Source organism: Coenobita brevimanus, chromosome 53 (assembly GCF_032717465.1).
Source record: "Coenobita brevimanus isolate Jiangsu-jjx chromosome 53, ASM3271746v2, whole genome shotgun sequence".
Taxonomy (NCBI): Eukaryota; Metazoa; Arthropoda; class Malacostraca; order Decapoda; family Coenobitidae; genus Coenobita; species Coenobita brevimanus.
In genome coordinates, this window is record NC_137006.1 from 8,350,021 (window position 1) to 8,368,882 (window position 18,862).

General features: G+C 39.2%; 1 protein-coding gene across 1 annotated transcript in view; it reads left to right on the forward strand.

The window, feature by feature from the left end:
• Positions 1–1,850: 1,850 nt before the first annotated feature.
• LOC145400735 (metabotropic glutamate receptor 6-like) overlaps positions 1,851–18,862 on the forward strand; it is a 281,737-nt gene continuing 264,725 nt past the window's right edge. Inside the window, exons 1-2 of the mRNA XM_080273169.1 lie at positions 1,851–1,987; positions 2,177–2,505. Coding sequence (XP_080129295.1) covers positions 1,851–1,987; positions 2,177–2,505 — 466 coding nt within the window. The remainder of the gene's footprint in view (positions 1,988–2,176; positions 2,506–18,862) is intronic.

Genomic DNA, 18,862 nt, shown 5'->3' on the forward strand with positions numbered 1-18,862 from the left:
CACAAAGGGTGGCCGCAGACAAAAAGCCTCCAAGTCGCTCTGTCACCCACCATTTAACTGCCCTCCTCCCAGGTCACTCCCCCCTCCCTCATATACCTCTCAACTCTATCCCTCCAACTCATCCTCGGTCTCTCCCTCCCTCTCCCTCCCTCCACTTCACCTATATCCACCCTCTTAGTCAGTCTTTCTTTCTCCATTCTCTCCACATGTCCACAGGTCCTGATAACACTCACTAAGCCGTCCACACAGCACGCAAGACATCGTCTGGCGGAATATAAATTTAGCGTTATATACGGTACTGTATGAGCCAGCCTGCCATTCTGTGTGCATATATATATATATATATATATATATATATATATATATATATATATATATACATATATATATATATATATATATATATATATATATATATATGTATATATATATATATATATATATATATATATATATATATTATATATATATATATATATATATATATATATATATATATATATATATATTTATTATCACACACAGTAAACCCTTGTTGTAATGGACAGCTTCCAACGAATTTTGCATCCAGTGGACACACTGACACATTCAAGGCCCCCCCCCCCCAGCGAGACAGTGACTTGACTTACCCAATCATTTGAACTGTGATGAGTTATTTCTTTAACTAAGTTCTACTGTACTGTACATTCTTTATTTACAGTTGTTTTACTAAGTTTTATTTACAGTATTTTCATGGGACTATAAGTGTAGTGTAAACAAAAGATATAAAAGTTTTATGAAAAAAACAGACGGGGAAAATCTCACCTTAACAGAGTAGGTTGTGTTCTGTCTCTTCTGTCCCTTGCTCTATTATGCTGCCAAATTTCCTGTACCTGTTCATTTATCTTCCTCTCTTTTCTGCTTATTTCATTTCAATCCTCGTCTTATTACCTCTTTCCCATTCTTTTATTCTTTTCAGTCACACACAAAGGTTTTAAATGAAAGCGATATAATCATGAAATTTTGATGAAATAACCAAATGAGGCACAATTAAGGAATTGAATCCCTCCATTCCTTTATCATTTGGGTTTAAGAGAGTTTACAGAGGCGCACAGGTGAAACTGGTCTTACGCCACTAACGAAGACTTATTTAGCCCCCCCCCCTCCCTCTCTCTCTCTACGAGACTTGAAACTGATATCTTTTGAATGTGTTTGTAGTTGAGATAGTATTCTTCGTTACTTATACCTAATGCTGTTATGCTAACATTCAGAACAAACGGACATTTTTTTTTTTTTTAACAGCCCTTCCCCTGGTTTGTCCCTTAGAACGAAGTTTTGATATATAATGTGTGTGTGTGTGTGTTTTATATATATATATATATATATATATATATATATATATATATATATATATATATTGTGTGTGTGTGTGTGTGTGTGTATGTTCAGTACAAGTGGCAAAACTAATAACACAATGTTTTTCCTTTCTCTTTCCAGGTTACACTTTGGAAAATTGTGAGGTAAAATAAATGGCATGTAGAAACAATAGTAAGGTGAGATAGCAGAATTTGGTATTATAACCTTAAAGATGAGTGAGAAAACTTGGCACTTACAGTGAGCGAGGTCTCCCATAAGCTGAATGTGGTAATCTGGCAAAAGCCATGCATGAAAAACAGATGTCTTTTTACATAGGAATGTTCCTGAACTGTCTTAATACTGACAGTGAGAAGGTTCTCCTCTGTATCAGCTAACAGAGTAAAAAATGAAATAACCAAAAGGTCTTCTTATTGAAGGGGTTAAAGTGGGAGGAAATGTCATCAGACGTGGTGAGATGGTGATATGAGTCAGTGAACTAATTTCTGATGACAACTATGACCATGTTACCTGAATGGTGGCTGACTCTTACCGTTCTGCTGAACCATTTACCCCTCATTCTCGCCTACCCAGACCTCGCGTATGACCTCAGGACGTTGCTGTATGAGGGACACTATGACAGAAGTCTCTTAAAGCACCTGAACAACAGTGAACAGGATCCCACAAGCCATTCTGTAAGTAATGAACAGAATCGCATTACGTATTCAAGTAAGAGTGAAGTGAATTCCATAAGGCATTCAAGTAAGAGTGAGATAAGGCATTCCAGTAGTAGTGAACCCAATCTCATATGGCACACGCATAGTAGTGAACCGGGTCACATAAGGCATTCGAGTAGGACTAAACGCCTGACACACAAACAAAACCAAGCCACAGAAATGCTCAACATGACATGGCCATCTAAGAAGGTTGTAACAGTAGATGGCCAGGTGATGCTAGGTGGCCTAATGATGGTCCACGAGCGCCACAATGACATAGTGTGTGGCCCCATCATGCCTCAGGGCGGTGTACAGGCGCTGGAGGCCATGTTGTACACCTTAGACTTTATTAATGACCAGGAGGACTTCATTCCCGGTGTGAAGATCGGTGCGCACATTCTGGACGACTGTGACACAGACACCTATGGACTCGAGCAGGCTGTCGACTTCATCAAAGGTTAGTTGGTCTTTGATAGGATTACTTATTCTTTTGTAAATATGGTTTCTGCTTTGGTCTTCGGAGATTTTTGGTTTATTTTCATGTGATATTTTTATCCATTTTTTAAGTATGTTTGTTTTAGTGTAGAAGGGATATCTTTATTTGGGATAAATGCTGTTTTCTAGCTCCAAAGAATTTGAGTACTTATTTAAAGTGACATTGTTTCTTGTTTATACTATGACTGAACCATCGCTAGAAATAGGGGATGCCAACGTTTGGACAGAACAACTCAAATGTCAAAATTATGAATCATGAAATGTCAAAGTTAGAATCACTGAATGCCAAAGTTAGAACCAACGGATATCAAGATAGTCCCAACTGATGCCAAGATTATGATCAAAGGATGCCGAGGTTGGGACAAAAGGTGACCAAGGTATAGTCTGTAGGACGCCAAAGATAGGACCAAATAATGACAAGTTAGTAAGATTCCGAGGTCATGACTGAGTGATGGCAAGGTCATGGCCAAAGAATGTTAAAATTCAGTAATATCAGAAGTAAGACTGAAAGACTTCAAGTTTTCTGCTGAAGGCTGCAATGGTTGGGGTCAAAGAATATTAAAAAAAATAAACCATTAACATACATCGTTTTAATTCCAAGACTTTTCTGCAAGGCTGATAAAATCACCTACTGTAAGCTCGAGTAAATCAGGTAAGTCATCCGTGTACTGGAAATGATACCGAAGATTGCTTTTAACAGTTCTAGTATCAAACATCGCACTAAAGGTAAATAAATCCGTCTGGAGGTAGCGAAAATATAAAGAAAATGTTTGCAAAATGTAGCGATTGATCACACACACACACACACACACACACACACACACACACACACACACACGCAGCAGATACTGTATCTACCCATACGCAAGAAATCTCTCTCTCTCTCTCTCTCTCTCTGTACATGTTGTATGTTAATGTATAAATATATAGATATGCATATAAGTACATATATTTACATACACACACACACACACACTGTATATATATATATATATATATATATATATATATATATATATATATATATATATATATATATGCAAACTAACCACAGGAGAAATGAAAGGAGCGACAGTGAGTACTTTCGTATATTACATCTTCAGACAGAGTGAGACAGAAACGTAAAGGGTAGAGGTCTTTTATGCACACCCGCAGCAGGTAGTGGCACACAGAACAATGGATGACCTGAATTTTTACCTGTGGCTTAACTCAAGGTCACCTGCAGCAGGGAGTGGAACACAACAAAGGATGACCTGAATCTAAAAATGCACGTGACAAAGGAGGAGGGAGTAAGAGCGTAGGAAAGGGGAGTGAGAGGGAGAGGGAAGGGGGAGGGGAGGAGGGGAAGGGGGAAGGGGAGAGGGGGGAGGGAGGAGGGGATAAATACTGCTGCTTAAGACCTAGAGGATTAATGCTTGGTGTGTCCCACACAGGTGTGACTACACCTCCAGGAGATGACAGGGAACAATCACGTGTTAGTCTGGGGGATACTGCTTTAAAATTAATTCAGTTCTGCCAAATATTTACATGGAATACTTTGAGAAACATTTACTGACCTCCATAAAGGAGCAAAACATAGTTTGGCTCCGATACGTTGATGATATCCTGTTCTTCTGGCCTAACAGTCTTCCCATTGATGAATTTCTCCTGTAATTAAATTCGTTAGTTCCATCGATTAAGTTTACTCATGAGATGGAAATGGATAATGAATTGCCATTTTTGGATGTAAAAGTTATCAGGGACCAAAATGTTTTGAAGACTAAGGTATATAGAAAACCTACAAATATTATGTCATATGTACATTACTATTCAAATCTTCATATTAACGTAAAAAGATCTGTGTTCATATCCATGTACCTAAGAGCATATAGAATTTCAGACCCAGAATTTTTAGATGTTGAACTAAAAATGATTCAGAGTATTGGAAAGAAGCTAAAATATCCACAAAGCATACAAACTCAGTGCCACAATACAGCCAAGAAACGATTCCTTGAAGGGAAAACTAATAAGCCAGATCGACAGAACACGCAAAGAACCCTTGTCCTCCCCTTCCATGAAAATTTTCTTGATGTTCACATACTGAGGAAACTTAATGTACAAGTAGTATTCAAATATGAGAACACCATAAATAAAAAATAATAATCAAGAACAGCTCTTTCAGTAATTCAGGCGTTGTTTACAAAATCCCGTGTAAAAGCTGTAACAAATTTTACATAAGACAATCTGGAAAAGATTTGGAAACTAGAATCTCACAACATAAATACAGTGTAAGGACAGCCCAACAGTGTAGTGGTTTATTTTAGCACAAAGCATCCAGTGATCACCATATTGACTGGACAGGCTCCAAGATTCTAGCAAGATCAAAAAGCTTAGATGAAAGAAATGTAATAGAATCTTGTCTAATTTCTGGCACATAAGAAAAGAATGTAAACATGAGCTATGGTCATTTTAAGTGTCATAAATTGTTAACTGAATTAATTTTAAAGCAGTATCCCCCAGACTAACACGTGATTGTTCCCTGTCATCTCCTGGTGGTGTAGTCACACCTGTGTGGGACACACCACGCATTAATCCTCTAGGTCTTAAGCAGCAGTATTTATCCCCTCCTCCCTCTCCCCTCTCCCCTTCCCCTCCCCCTTCCCCCTTCCCCTCCTCCCCTCCCCCTTCCTCCTCCCTCCCACTCCCCTTTCCTACCCTCCTACTCCCTCCTCCTTTGTCACGTGGATTTTTAGATTCAGGTCATCCTTTGTTGTTTTCCACTCCCTGCTGCAGGTGACCTTGAGTTAAGCCACAGGTAAAAATTCAGGTCATCCATTGTTCTGTGTGCCACTACCTGCTGCGGGTGTGCATAAAAGACCTCTACCCTTTACGTTTCTGTCTCACTCTGTCTGAAGATGTAATATACGAAAGTACTCACTGTCGCTCCTTTCATTTCTCCTGTGGTTAGTTTGCATACGTATCTTCACGGTGAAGTGAAGTCTCTGCATATATATATATATATATATATATATATATATATATATATATATATATATATATATATATATACACACACAGTAATCCCTTGATTATCGGATGTAAAAGAGCCAAAGGCATATCTGGATAGTGGATCCGTCTGGATAATGGACTCCTCACCTAGCCTTCCTTCATACACATCTTAACTTTGATAGCCACTGTACAAGCCCGCTGAAGTACATCGTACAATACTCATTTCCAGTGTTTTGCACTACTCTGTCTAGTCAAGCAGACCTATAAACCACGGCCAAGCAATTAGCCTAGTAGAGTTCAGCATACCCATGAACCACAGACAAGCAATCACCACTCCAGGGCCATACCCTGATGTGACATGGAAAAGAAGAAGAAGAAGAAGGAGCTTCCATGCCGGGCGAGAATGCTTGCTCGACAGTAATTTCCATTCAGATGCAAGAATTTTGTCCGGATAAAATGGAAAAATGTATGGTTTCGAACAGACAGATCATAGCGTCTGATAATGGATTGCTCGGATAACGGACGCCAGGATAATTGTGGGATTACTCTCTCTCTCTCTCTCTCTCTACTTATATACAGTATATATATATATATATATATATATATATATATATATATATATATATATATATAATGTTTATCTGTCGCCAGACGCCTTAATCTCGTAAAGGGTGGCTACAAACAAATCGCCTCCATGTCACCTTTTCCATCGCCAATTCACTGCCCTACTCCCAGCTCACACACCCTTCTTCGTAAGTTTGAGGTGATATCACGATACTGTCATGTAGTAACTTTTTCACTTCCATGCTCACTTCCCTGTTTCTTATCACTGTTTTCAAGGAACCAGCAACCTTTCAAGCACGTCACCTTCTAAACATCCATCCTTACTCATTACGGTACCTAAGTACATAAACACACTCTCATTTTCCATTTCCTCCTCATCCAACGTCATTGTACATGCACTGACTTTACTTCTCTTGAAGACCATTACTTTACTTCCCTTCATTCACCTTTAGATTCCGTTTCTTACACACTCCCAAACTCATCCACCAAGCCTTGCAGCTCACCTTCGTCTTCACTTTGCAACACAGTACCATCTGCAAACAACAGGACAGGAAGTTTCCAAACATTGCCTTCTCTCATTAAGGCTATTCCAACATCCACTGCCCTACTCTATGTTTCTTTTATAACACCATCCCTATACAGATTGAACAGCCATGGAGATATGACATATCCCTGTTTCGATCCAACCTTCCAACAGAAAAATTCACTCAGTTCACTATCCACACGCACTGCTGCCTTAGCACTCTCATACATACTCTTCACGGCATTTGGCAACTTCCCATCTACTCCATATACTCTTAAAACTTTCCACAACCCTTGTCTCTCCACCCTGTTATATGCTTTCTCCACATCCATGAAGGCTGCATACAACTTCTTTCCTTTCTCCAGAAACTTTTCCACTGAAGATCTAACAATGAATATCTGGTTTACGCAACCTCTTCCGTTTCTAAAACCCCATTGTTCCACTAACTCTGTCAATAAGTATCCAACCATATACTTTTCCTATTACACTAAGAAGGAAAATGTCCCTATGATTACCACACACTGCTTTTTCCCCTTTTCCTTTGTACAGGGGAATAATTATACCTGACTTCCAATCCTACGGGACTCTACCTTCCTCCCAGGCCAATCTTCACATCTTCCACATGCATCTGCTACTATCTCTCCCCCATGCTTCAGTATTTCACCACACTATCAATTGCTGGGGCTTTCCCCATTTTAACTTTCTTCATTGCTTCCACAACTTCCAGCCTGCTGATTTCTTCCCTTCATCTCACATCTCTACGTCTCCCAGCCATTTCCTAGCCACTTACGACCACATTACTTTCATTCTCTGTGTTCAATAATTCCTTAAAAGTGTTCTCTCTATCTGCTTACTTTTTCTCCCTTCTCCACTAGTAATCTACCAATATTATCTTTCACTCCCTCCTAACTTCTTTGACATACTTTCTACCTCTACCTCTTTCCAGAACATTTTCTTATACTTTCTCCATTTTACACTCAAATTCCTTCCAAGTTCCTCATCCACTCTCTTCTTACTCTCTCTTACTAATCGTTTCACCTCTTTCTTCCTCTTCACATAAAACTCTCACTTCCGTCTCTCAACTTTTTCCGCCTCCCTTTTTCTTATCCATATACTATATGGTTTCTTGCTTTGTGCCACAGCCTGCCTCACCTCTTCATTCCACAATGCTGTTCCTCGCAACCCCTTTCGTCTTCTCACCCCTCACACAACCTTACATGCTGCACAGATTTCTTCTGTGAATATCTTACACACACCTTCCATATCCCCCATCTGCTCCAATTCATATTTACCCAATCGCCCCTCCTCTTCTCTCTTATATTCTGCCTTTTTCCCATCCTCTTGTAACCTTTCCACCCTCCTGGTATGCACTACTTCCTCCTGTCTTTCCCTTCTTCTATTTCTTAATTTCATTTGGACTTTGATCCTCACCACCACCAAGTGGTGAGAAACTCCACACCCCCATCTACTATATGCTTTTGCATCCATTACACACCTGCTCATCCTATCATCCACACATATAATCAATCATTGCCTTCCATTCATTCATTTCACCACCCATCCTTCTCATCACTCGCCATGTATACCTGTGGATCATTTTGTGCCTGAAGAGGTTATTGGCAGTCACCAACCCCATCCTGGCACAAATGTCCACTAAAGTACTGCCATTCTCATCCATCTCTGCAGGCACACCCCACTCACCAACAACTCCATCCACCTTTACATTCCCTACTTTTCCATTCATATCTCCAGTCAAAAACACTCTCATTCCTTTCAAACTTTTCCATGCATGCTTCTACATTTGTCCAGAACTCTTCTCTTACTCTCCTTGCACGATCTTGCATTGGCACATACATGCAAACAATTGCCCACATTTATAGTTCAACTTTGAATCTCACCCACTCAGTCCTTGCACCAACTGATCCATACTCTCTTATATTATCCTTCCATCTGTTACAACAATACACACTCCTTTTGCCCTCTCATTCTCACCTACTCCCGTGCATATACCCCTTACATGCTCCCATTCTGTCACTCTCTCACCTCTTCATTTAGTTTCAGTTAATCCACATACATCCACTTTCACACCCTCAAGCACCTGGACAATCTCTCTTTCACCTCCTCATTGGACCTCTTACATTCCATGTCACGATCCGTACCATGTCCTTTCTTTGGTCCTTACTCATCACCTTTTGGTCAGTCCTGGTCCGAGGCTTGTTTTTTTGTAATTTTAGTTGTTTTCCGGGGAGAGCCACTAACCATCCGGCAACTCAATTTTTGTCATTTATATATATATATATATATATATATATATAGATAGATGTACAAATTAATATACATATTTATATACCTGGTCTGTCCCCGGGTGGCAGACAGGGGAAAGCCTTGTAGATATACGATGTACCTTCTCGGACAGCGCTGACCATGGAACCCCTATAGCTATTTAGGGCTCCACTGAATGTACTGAATAAGGTGGCACAAATACTACAATTCACTAGAAACTATGTGACTAGAAACTAGAAACTATGTGAGGTGAGATTATTTGCCACTATCCTCCCAACCAAACATGAGTTCAATTGAAGATTATTTGACAGATGTTCCTGTTGGATCATCACCTACAAAATATCCAACTACAATGCCTTCCGTGCTTACCGGCAGTTAGCCACCAAAATAGAGTAGACCTTGTGTTGGCAAAGTAAAGACTGAGATATTAACCCCTGCTGCATTCATTGCCTCATATGAGGCGATATGCAGGTCACCCCTGGCTGCACTGATCACCTCATATGAGGCGATGGGTCTCCGCGTCATAATTTCAAGCACAAGGTAGCATAGTGGTTATCATGGGAACGTTGACTTTCCCTCTACGCCATCAGAGCTGTTGCGGAACCCTGTCATATTGCAGTTGCCAAAGACTGCAAATTTAGTAATTCAGATAGGCAGGTCACCCCGGGCTGAGCTGATTACCTCATATGAGGCGATTGATCTCTGCACCATAATTTCAAGCACAAGGAAGCTTCATTGGTTTCCACGGGAACGTTGAGTCTCCCTCTACGGCACCAGGAGCTGTTGCCAAGCCCTGCCACACCGAAGTTGCCAAATACCACATATTTAGTAATTCAATTCTCATTTGTAGCCCAGCAATGGTGGATTCACGCCCGTCTGCCTCCCACAGTGCTGGCGACTTATCGCTGCCCTCACACCCACCAAAGAGACGTAAATTACAAAAAGATGAGGCTGATGAAGAGTTCGAGCTCAGAAACACTTGATCTTATCACAAAAAATCAACATAATATAAAATAAAAGTCCTAAAACAATGACTCATGGAAGGTAATCAGGTTGATAAGAATTAGTGCAGCAGGGGTTAAACAAACTGAAATCCATGAAGATCTATACATACAATGTATGAAGTCTCGCAGAAGATTACAAACTTCATAACATAATGGCTAAACTGGAAAACATTCATTGGGATATGATAGGTCTGAGTGAGATTCACAGAAAAGAAAAAGTTATTCAACTTGAAGACAGCAACCACCAATTTCAGTAGAGGAAAACAAAATAAAAGAGTTAGTGGTGTAGGATTTCTAATCAGGAGAAATCTTGCGGACAACATAGTTAAATTCAACAGTGTAACTGACAGAGCAGCATGGTTTGTAATTAGACTGTGCAAAAAACACACCGTGAAAGTAATACAAGTATATGCATTGACTTCTTAAAGCTCAGATGAAGTAGAAACATTCTATGATGACATCTCCCAGATTATGAAAGAAGAAAAGACCACATATGCTATACTCACGGGAGAAGTCAGTGCAAAAGTTAAGAAATTAATAAGTGGAGAAGCATGTATAGGAAAACTTCGAATGGGAGAAAGGAATGAAAGAAGAGAAATTGTGGTATATTTTGCAGAAATGTATAACATGAGAATAATGAACACATTCTTTCACAAAAGAATATGGAGAAAGTGGACCTGGACAAGTCCAAATGGAGAAACAAAGAATGAAATCGACTTCATTATGGCAGATAAGAAGAACACGATCACAAATGCCACAGCTATCAACAGAGTAAATATAGGAAGCGATCATAGAATGGTGGGTTCCACAGCTAGATTGAAGTTCAGAAGTGAAAGAAAGAAGATGATTAAAAATAAAAAGACATGCCCAATACAGGTAAACAAAAACAAAGCAGCCTTTCAGTTGGAAATAACAAACAGATTTCAGGCTCTAAATAATGCTGACTGTGACATTGATGAGGTGAATGACAGACTAACAAAAGTGCTAAAAAAATCAGCGGAGGTAGTGGGGAAACTAACACAACCAATGCCAAGAAGTATACGAATGAAACATTAGAGCTCATGAAAAAAAAAAAAAAAAAAAAAGGAAATGAAAGTAAAAACAAAGATGAAACAACGAGTGGAATTATAAGCTTATCAACAAGAAGCAAATAGAAGAAAAAAGAAAGAGAAGCATGGATCACATAAATGAAACCATCAAAAAAAGGAAAAAAGTCTGAAGCAGGTCCGAAGTAAAAGGGCACTAGGAAAGCATCGAATTATATCACTGAAGGACAAAAACGGTGAAGTCATTAATTGCAGAGATAAGATGGTGAAGAAAGGGGAAGAATTTTACAATGAACTGTATGCATCAAAGACAGTAGTACTAATAGCTAACTCTTCACTTGAAACAAGTGTAATACCTGAGTGAAGGCTCTGGGAGATGGAGTAGCCTACCACTTGCTGTTGAATGCAGGAGTAGAAGTACAAAACAGGCTTGCCCACTAATTTACGCTGTAAAACATGAGCAAAATTCTAAAAACAAGGTGTAATGCAATTGGTATTGTACTCTACAAAAAAGGCGAATCAAAAGATCTTAGTAACTATCGACCCATCAGCTTATTATCAGTCATTTACAAAATCTTCTCTAAAGTCCTTAAGAAACAGAATAAAAACAAATTTAGTAGAAAACCAAGTGAACAGGCAGGATTCCGAAGAGGGTTTTCGGCTACTGACCATCTACACACAATGAATCAGCTAATTGAGAAAAGTATAGAATATAATAAGCCACTGTGCTTTGGTTTTGTTGAGTACGAAAAGGCTTTTGACTCAGTGAAGCACATATCAACTGTAAATTCATTGCGAGAACAAGGAGTAAATGAGAACATTGTAATACTACTCGAAAACATGTATATTTAGAGGGAACTGCAACAGTCAAATTACGTAGACTTGGAAAAAAAATTAAGGTTGAGAAGGGCGTGTGTCAGGGAAATCCAGTTTTGCAAAATTATTAACAGCATACCTAGAAAGTTTTTTTTTTTTTTTTTTTTTTATAAGCTAGACTGGGTAAACAAAGGAGTAAACATAAATCGAGGAAAAGCTAAACCATTTAAGATTTGCAGATGACGTTGTCCTAATCTCAGAAACGGCAGAGACATTGCAAGAAATGCTAAATGACGAGCAGAGAAAGTCTCAAAGTAGGGCTAAAGATGAACTGGAGTAAAATTAATGTTTTATCCAAATACGAGTACACCAAAGAGTGTCATCAGATTACGCAAAGGAATTCTTGAAGAAGTCGAGGAGTACAATTCTTGGGCAAACCCTAAAATTAACGAAAGGCCATTATAGCGAAATAAAAACTTATTACAGTTGAATGGAAAGCTTTCGGTATATGTAGAGGCATCATGAAAAGTAGTTTGCTAATATGTATGAAACGAAAAGTATAAAAAATTTATAAAGCCAGTTCTGACATACGGTTGTGAGACCTGGAAACTGGCAAAATCGATGCAAAAAAAAAAAAAAAAACTAATCCGTTCCTAGAGAGCAGTGGAAAGGCCAGTGGTTGGACTATCTTTAAATGACAGAAGATTAACTTGGGTGGGAGAGCAGACTAAAGTCAAAGACGTCATTTGAGTTTTAAAAGAACAAATGAAGGTGAGCATGCCATGCAGCAAGAGTAAGGGATAACCGATCCAGCAAGAGGCTCATTGACTGGACTCCAAGAGACTTTAAGTGTAGCAGAAAAAGTCCAGACAGGAGGTGAAGAGATGAAACAGATAAATTTTCAGGGAAAATGTGGAAAAATTGGCCCAGTCAAAGAAATCATGTAGAAAGTTGCGGGAGTCCTTTGTTCACCAATGGGCTTGTAATGCCTGATATATATATATATATATATATATATACAGTGGGCTTGCACAGTGCACGAGAGATTGGGCAGTCCATGACCTCGTGCAGCGTGAATTCGCGCACTAAGAATACATAATCTTATGGGAAAAATTACATATGGGCGGTACCTGCTCATACCTGGACCTTTTTTGGCCCTCAGAGACATAATAAAGGTCAAATTTTTCAAACATTGTACTACAGATATAGCTACAGTTACAAATATATGGGCAGTCACCTTAATAACAGTAGACAAGAGGCCTGATGGACTTAAACAACAGGGGTTCCGAGGCGCGGCAAGAAACTTAGAGTGCCTCCGCCGCCATCCCGGCCGCATCACGCTTGTTTAACGGTTGCCAATGTTGTATTATTCCAGGCTTTGACAAAGAAATTTATGGCCTTTCGAATGTTACATTTCTTCCAGAATACAGGAACAGTCATTATGGTGGGGGTTGCAAGTATGCCAGGTGAAGCAGGTGAGTCAGGTGGGGCAGTGGAGGAGGAGGGGACAGCGGCGGGAGAGTCAGGGGAGGTGTTGTGGGGAGGATTCTCCCTCTCCTCCTCGCTACTGCTCACATCTTCGGCAATTTTATTCATCTCTTCTTGGTTGTTTGTTTCATTCCTCATCTTGTTATGGACGTATTGGCAGTAAAACAACTTGGTATTCACGAAATAACCGTCATTATTATAGAGACTGGATATATTCCAATTTACTGTTAAAGCCGAAAACGTTATTGTCGAAGTTGTTATTGGCGAGATCTTACTGTAGACTCGTTTTGAGTACCTTCCCCACTCTCTAGGTCACTATTGGTGCATTGTGTTGGGGTAGGGGTTGCATACTAATGGAAAATGGTGTTTTTGAGCCACTCCTTGCCTCTACCTCACGTTCTGTGAGGTAAACTCGCACATTCAAGGTTTTTGATTACAATTTTTGGTCACTCAAGCACAATGCAATTCGCGCACTCTGAGCTCACGCAGTAGGCGAGCCCACTATATGTTATCTATCTGTCTATATAGATAGATAGATATAGATATATAGATAGATAGATAGATAAATAGACATACTGATACAGATAGATAGATAGATATGCAGTACATTAATATGTATACATTTATATATATAATAAATATATTTATATATGTATATATATATATATTGTCAAATATATATATATATATATAGCCGTGAGCGAGTTTGCGGAGGGTTAGTGCCCCTCCCTTTAAAAAAACACTAACTCAAACGGCCACCCCTTACGTCAGGGGTCTGCAACCTTTGATGGACTGGGGGCCGGAACTGCTCTGTTACTCAACTGGCCTGCCAGTGTTTTGAACTCGTTAAAGAATACCCCTCCTCTAATAATAATAATAATAATAATAATACCGGTAACAATAACAATAAGTGGACAAAGAAGGATTGTGGACAGTTTTGCGCATGTATGTTGTAGGTGGTAAGCTGCTAGGTGCCATCAAATGTTTTTATGATGGCAGTGAATCATGTGTAAGGGTTAATGGGCATCATTATGAATGGTTCACGATCGGTGTGGGCGTGTGATAAGGTTGTGTGATGCCCCCATGGTTGTTCAATATCCATATATATATATATGGAGTGATGAGAGAAGTAAAAATACGAGTAATGGAGAGGGGGGATGACGTTAGTAATGAAGGGTGATGGATGGAATATCTCAAATTTGTTGTATGCTAATGATATAGTACTGATTGCAAATACCGGACAAGAACTTGTTAGGCTAGTGCAGAGTTTTGCTGATGTCTGTGAGCATCGTGCCTTGAGAGTAAATATAAAAAAAGAGTAAAGTGATGGTTATTGAGAGAGAAGTGACTCCCAGTGTGATGTTATAGTGAATGAAGAGAGACTGGAATTGGTGAGAGAGTTCGAATACCTGGGTACAGAGACAGAAAAGAGAGGAAAATGTGCAGAAGTTGAAAGTAGAGTGACACAAGGAAGAAAAGTGGCTTGGGCAATGAAGGCCTTGATAAGAAACAGAGGCTTGAGTGTTGCAGCTGCACGATGCTTACATGAAGGAATGTTAGTGCCAGCTTTAACATATGGATGTGAGACTATGGTGTGGTATGAAAGTGAAAAGTCAAGAGTAAAAGCAGTGGAGATGGGACTGCTGAGGAATGTATATGGGGTACAGAGGGTGGATAGGATACGAAATAATGTGATTCGTGAAAGATGTGGAGTGAAGAAGTCGGTGGACACCAGAATCGAAGAGAGTATACTGAGATGGTATGGTCATGTGGAGAGAATGGGTGACAATAGAGTGGTGAAAAAGGTATATCTGAGCGAATTTGAAGAAGGAAGGAGGCGAAGTAGGGCAAAGAGAAGGTGGAGAGATATAGTGGATGAGTGTGTGAGGAAGAGGGATATGGAAGTTGGTGAGGCTAGGGAGCTGACAAGAGATCGAGCTGGCTGGATGAATGTTGTGCGGAGAAGTGCATGATCAGGGATTTGGCATACCTTTTTAACGTAGCAGCATCCGGACTGACTGTCGGATACGTTTATGTAAAGCTACAGAAAGTTGTGAATGTCTTTGGCGTATCTGAATGAGCCAGGATTCCGGGGGCTTGAATGATGAGCGAATGCCCATTGAATTGAGCAAATTTGGGCTGTCTGGACATTGCTGCTCCTCACCCTGGCCTAGGGTGGGAAAGGAGGTCCGGATGATGATGTTGATGATTATAATAATAATAATAATAATAATAATAATAATAATAATAATATAAGAGTAAATGTTATTAAGAATAACATTTATTCAAAGTAATTCTTAAGAACCACGCTGAATGAAATTTGTATGAAATTAATGCGTCAGAGAAAAAAAGAACTAACTTTCGTTAAAAAAATATATATATATATATAAATATGACCATGTGTAATAGAAATATTTTTTTCAAAGTAGTTAATAATTACTTTGATATTTCAGTGTAGTAATACTGCTAACCCACAGGCAATGAGAGTGTGATAGTTGATGCTTTTCTCACGCTAAAGTTTCTCAGTATTAGGCTTCAGGCTGGAGGAGGCGAGATGGAGTATTCCATTGAAGTGTGAATCACTAAGTTGTGTACGCAACTTGTTCTTTGTGAATTTCATTTTCGAAAAGAGCTGCTCACATATGTTTGTTCTTCCAAAGACACTTGTTATCTTTCTGTTGTGTTCTATTTTTTCTCGAGATATTCCAACTTCCAAAACATAATTCTAGTGAACTCAAATATGGAGACCCCTTCTACACGGAAATTTGATTTACGCTGCTTTGAAGATCAATGAGTTCCATTTGAATCCTTCCAGGAGCTTGGTCAACCTCCACATCAAAATGAGCTGCAAACAGGTTGAAATAATCTTTGTGTGACCGCAAATCGTGAGGAAAACTGAGTTCCGAGTTCACAGGTAACGGCCGCATATTTGAAGGTGTTAGTGGGTTGATTTTTTTTTTTTTTTTTTTTTCAGCACGTTAGGAAATGAGCAAAATTAGATTTTTTAAGCTGGCTTTCCAAAAGATGAAGCTTCATCTCAAATGTCACACTGCTCATAGAGTACATTCACTAGGTGACTGCGTCCGTGTACTTTCAAATTCAATTCATTTAAGTAGAAACTAAAATTCACAAAAAACGTAAGACTTGATATCCATGTGGGATCATGAAGCTGTGGCATATTAACATTATTCCTTTCTAAAAATTCAGTGATCTCTCCCAGATCATAAAACATAATCACCAGCTGAGCATGTGAACATCACAGAAGTACAGTAAGTCAGGGTACTGAGCCTTTACGTCCAGTAATAGCTGCTGAAGTTGTTGATGATATAAACCTCGAGATAATATCAAATTAACTTATTTCACTGCCACTTTCATTACCTCTTGCATTCCTGAAGCCTTAGCACACAGTGCCTCGTGATGAAGAATACAGTGCAGCTTGACAATTTTGTTTTGATATCCAGCTTCTTTCATGTAATTCTCAAGAAGTGCGACAAAAGCTTTCTTTTCACTTACATGGCTGATGCACCATCATCAATTACTGCAACTGGTTTTGAGAGGACCAGATTCATGTATTTTAAGATGATTAGCACGGCTTCGAGAATGCCTACTCCAGTAGTAGTATTCTTGAGAGGTACTTGCTTCACAAATTCATCCAAAACTTTGAGTTGATACCTTGAACACAAGTCGTGCAGTTTTTTGTGCGTTAGTACTTTCATTGAGCACAACTGAAAAATACTGATATACATCACAGCAGTCACTTAGCGCTTGTTTTATATCAGCAGACATTTCTTCAATTCGTCGTGTTACAGTTCATGCAGACAGACTAATGTTAGAAAATTAGCTCTTTTTTTTTTTTTTTTTTTTTCTGGGCAAACAATATCTACCCGACCACCAGACACTCCTTAACAATCTCTTCCTCACTGAACATACTACGTAACTGGCATGTGTATTTCTCTCTGATTCTGCAACTTGTTTGGTAAATATGGAGGACTGTGTCTCCAAACTTGAATTCACCTAAGCAGATATGTCTATTCTTATGTGTCCACTTATCTCACTATGTTTCTTTTGTTTTGTCTGACAGTGGTGCTTCAAATTAATCTCCTTGTTGGCAACCACAGATTGATAACATATCAAGCATACTGGTTTGCGATTGTGTTCGACAAAGAAATACTTCTCAGTCTATATTTCTTGGAACTTCGACATTCAGAATCCACCTTCCTACGTTTTGTTGCCATGTCTTGACTGAAAACATAGGAAGCAGAAAATAGATATATTGTCAAAACACATATATATGGAGTACAAAGGAAAACAGTACAACATAGCAAGGAACAACATGGCAAACAACACACATGGGAACAACATAGGAAGTGAAACAACACACGAAACAAAACAGCATAGCTAAAATTTGAAACAAGTTGCTTACCCAAGCCTACTGATTAAAAAAAAAATAAATAAATAAAATCACCCATCCTTACTATAGTCTTTCTCAGGAAACATGAGGGAGAGAATTTTACAAAGCCTTTGCCAAAATTGGAACACGAATGACCGTGTGAAGGATTAAGAGGTCCCCTCGGGATTCTGGACCTTCCTCCTTCCCTCTTCCGTTTTCTTTCCTCTACACACACACACACACACACACACACACACACACACACACACACGACGCTTAAATAATAAATCAGTGTGTAGCCTCTGTTTATCTATCAGTGCCCAGATATCGGTCCATATGAGGAGGGATGGAGGATGGGAATGGCCCGGGTCGGAATGTGGGGAGGGTTAGGGTAAGGTAGCCAATGAAATAGCCATGAAAATGAAGAAAAATTATTTTATTCTATTTTATTGTTTTATTACTATTCTTTATGAAAAAACATAAACTGATTTACAATAGTTTTACTGTTCGAAGGATCAGCAGTAGCATATCCTTCATAAATATTCATTATATTCTAAAATTTACATTGAAAATACAATCTCTCTCTCTCTCTCTCTCTCTCTCTCTCTCTCTCTCTATCACTCGATATTCATGTCTCCCTCATCTAAACCTTCTTCACTGGTGGAATCATTCGCCACGATAATGACGAATTCTTCGACCATATGATTGTGCACAATGTCATTTCTGATATATTCCTGTTCTAGGTTTCTCGTATGCTCCATACATTTTTGCCAGTTTTCTGGTGTCACTTTCCTCACTGCATTTCTTGTGATGTCCTCCACCACACGCATTGTCTGATTATTATTGGAATTCTTTTTTCTTACTTCATCTTTCACTTGAGCCCGTATAAGTTCTAATGGATTAATTCGCAGTGGTAGGGCGTAAGTCGTAAAACCTTACGTCCTTGGTCTTTTGCGATAGTGTCTATTTCATACTCTTGCCTGTCTTTGTTTCTTTCCACCAGATCTAGCAGCTCTAGCTTGGAGTGTTGTGGGTTGTGTTGAATGTTGTTCTCCCTCAGCAATATCACGTCGTTCCATCAGAATTTTTCGTCCTTTATCTGATTTCTTGAAAGTATATCCATTCTTTCTCAGGAGTCTGTGAAGGCTTGCTCTTGACCCCTTAAAATTAATCTCCTCGTTTACCTTCGCTAAAATTTGATCCAAATTCGGAACTTC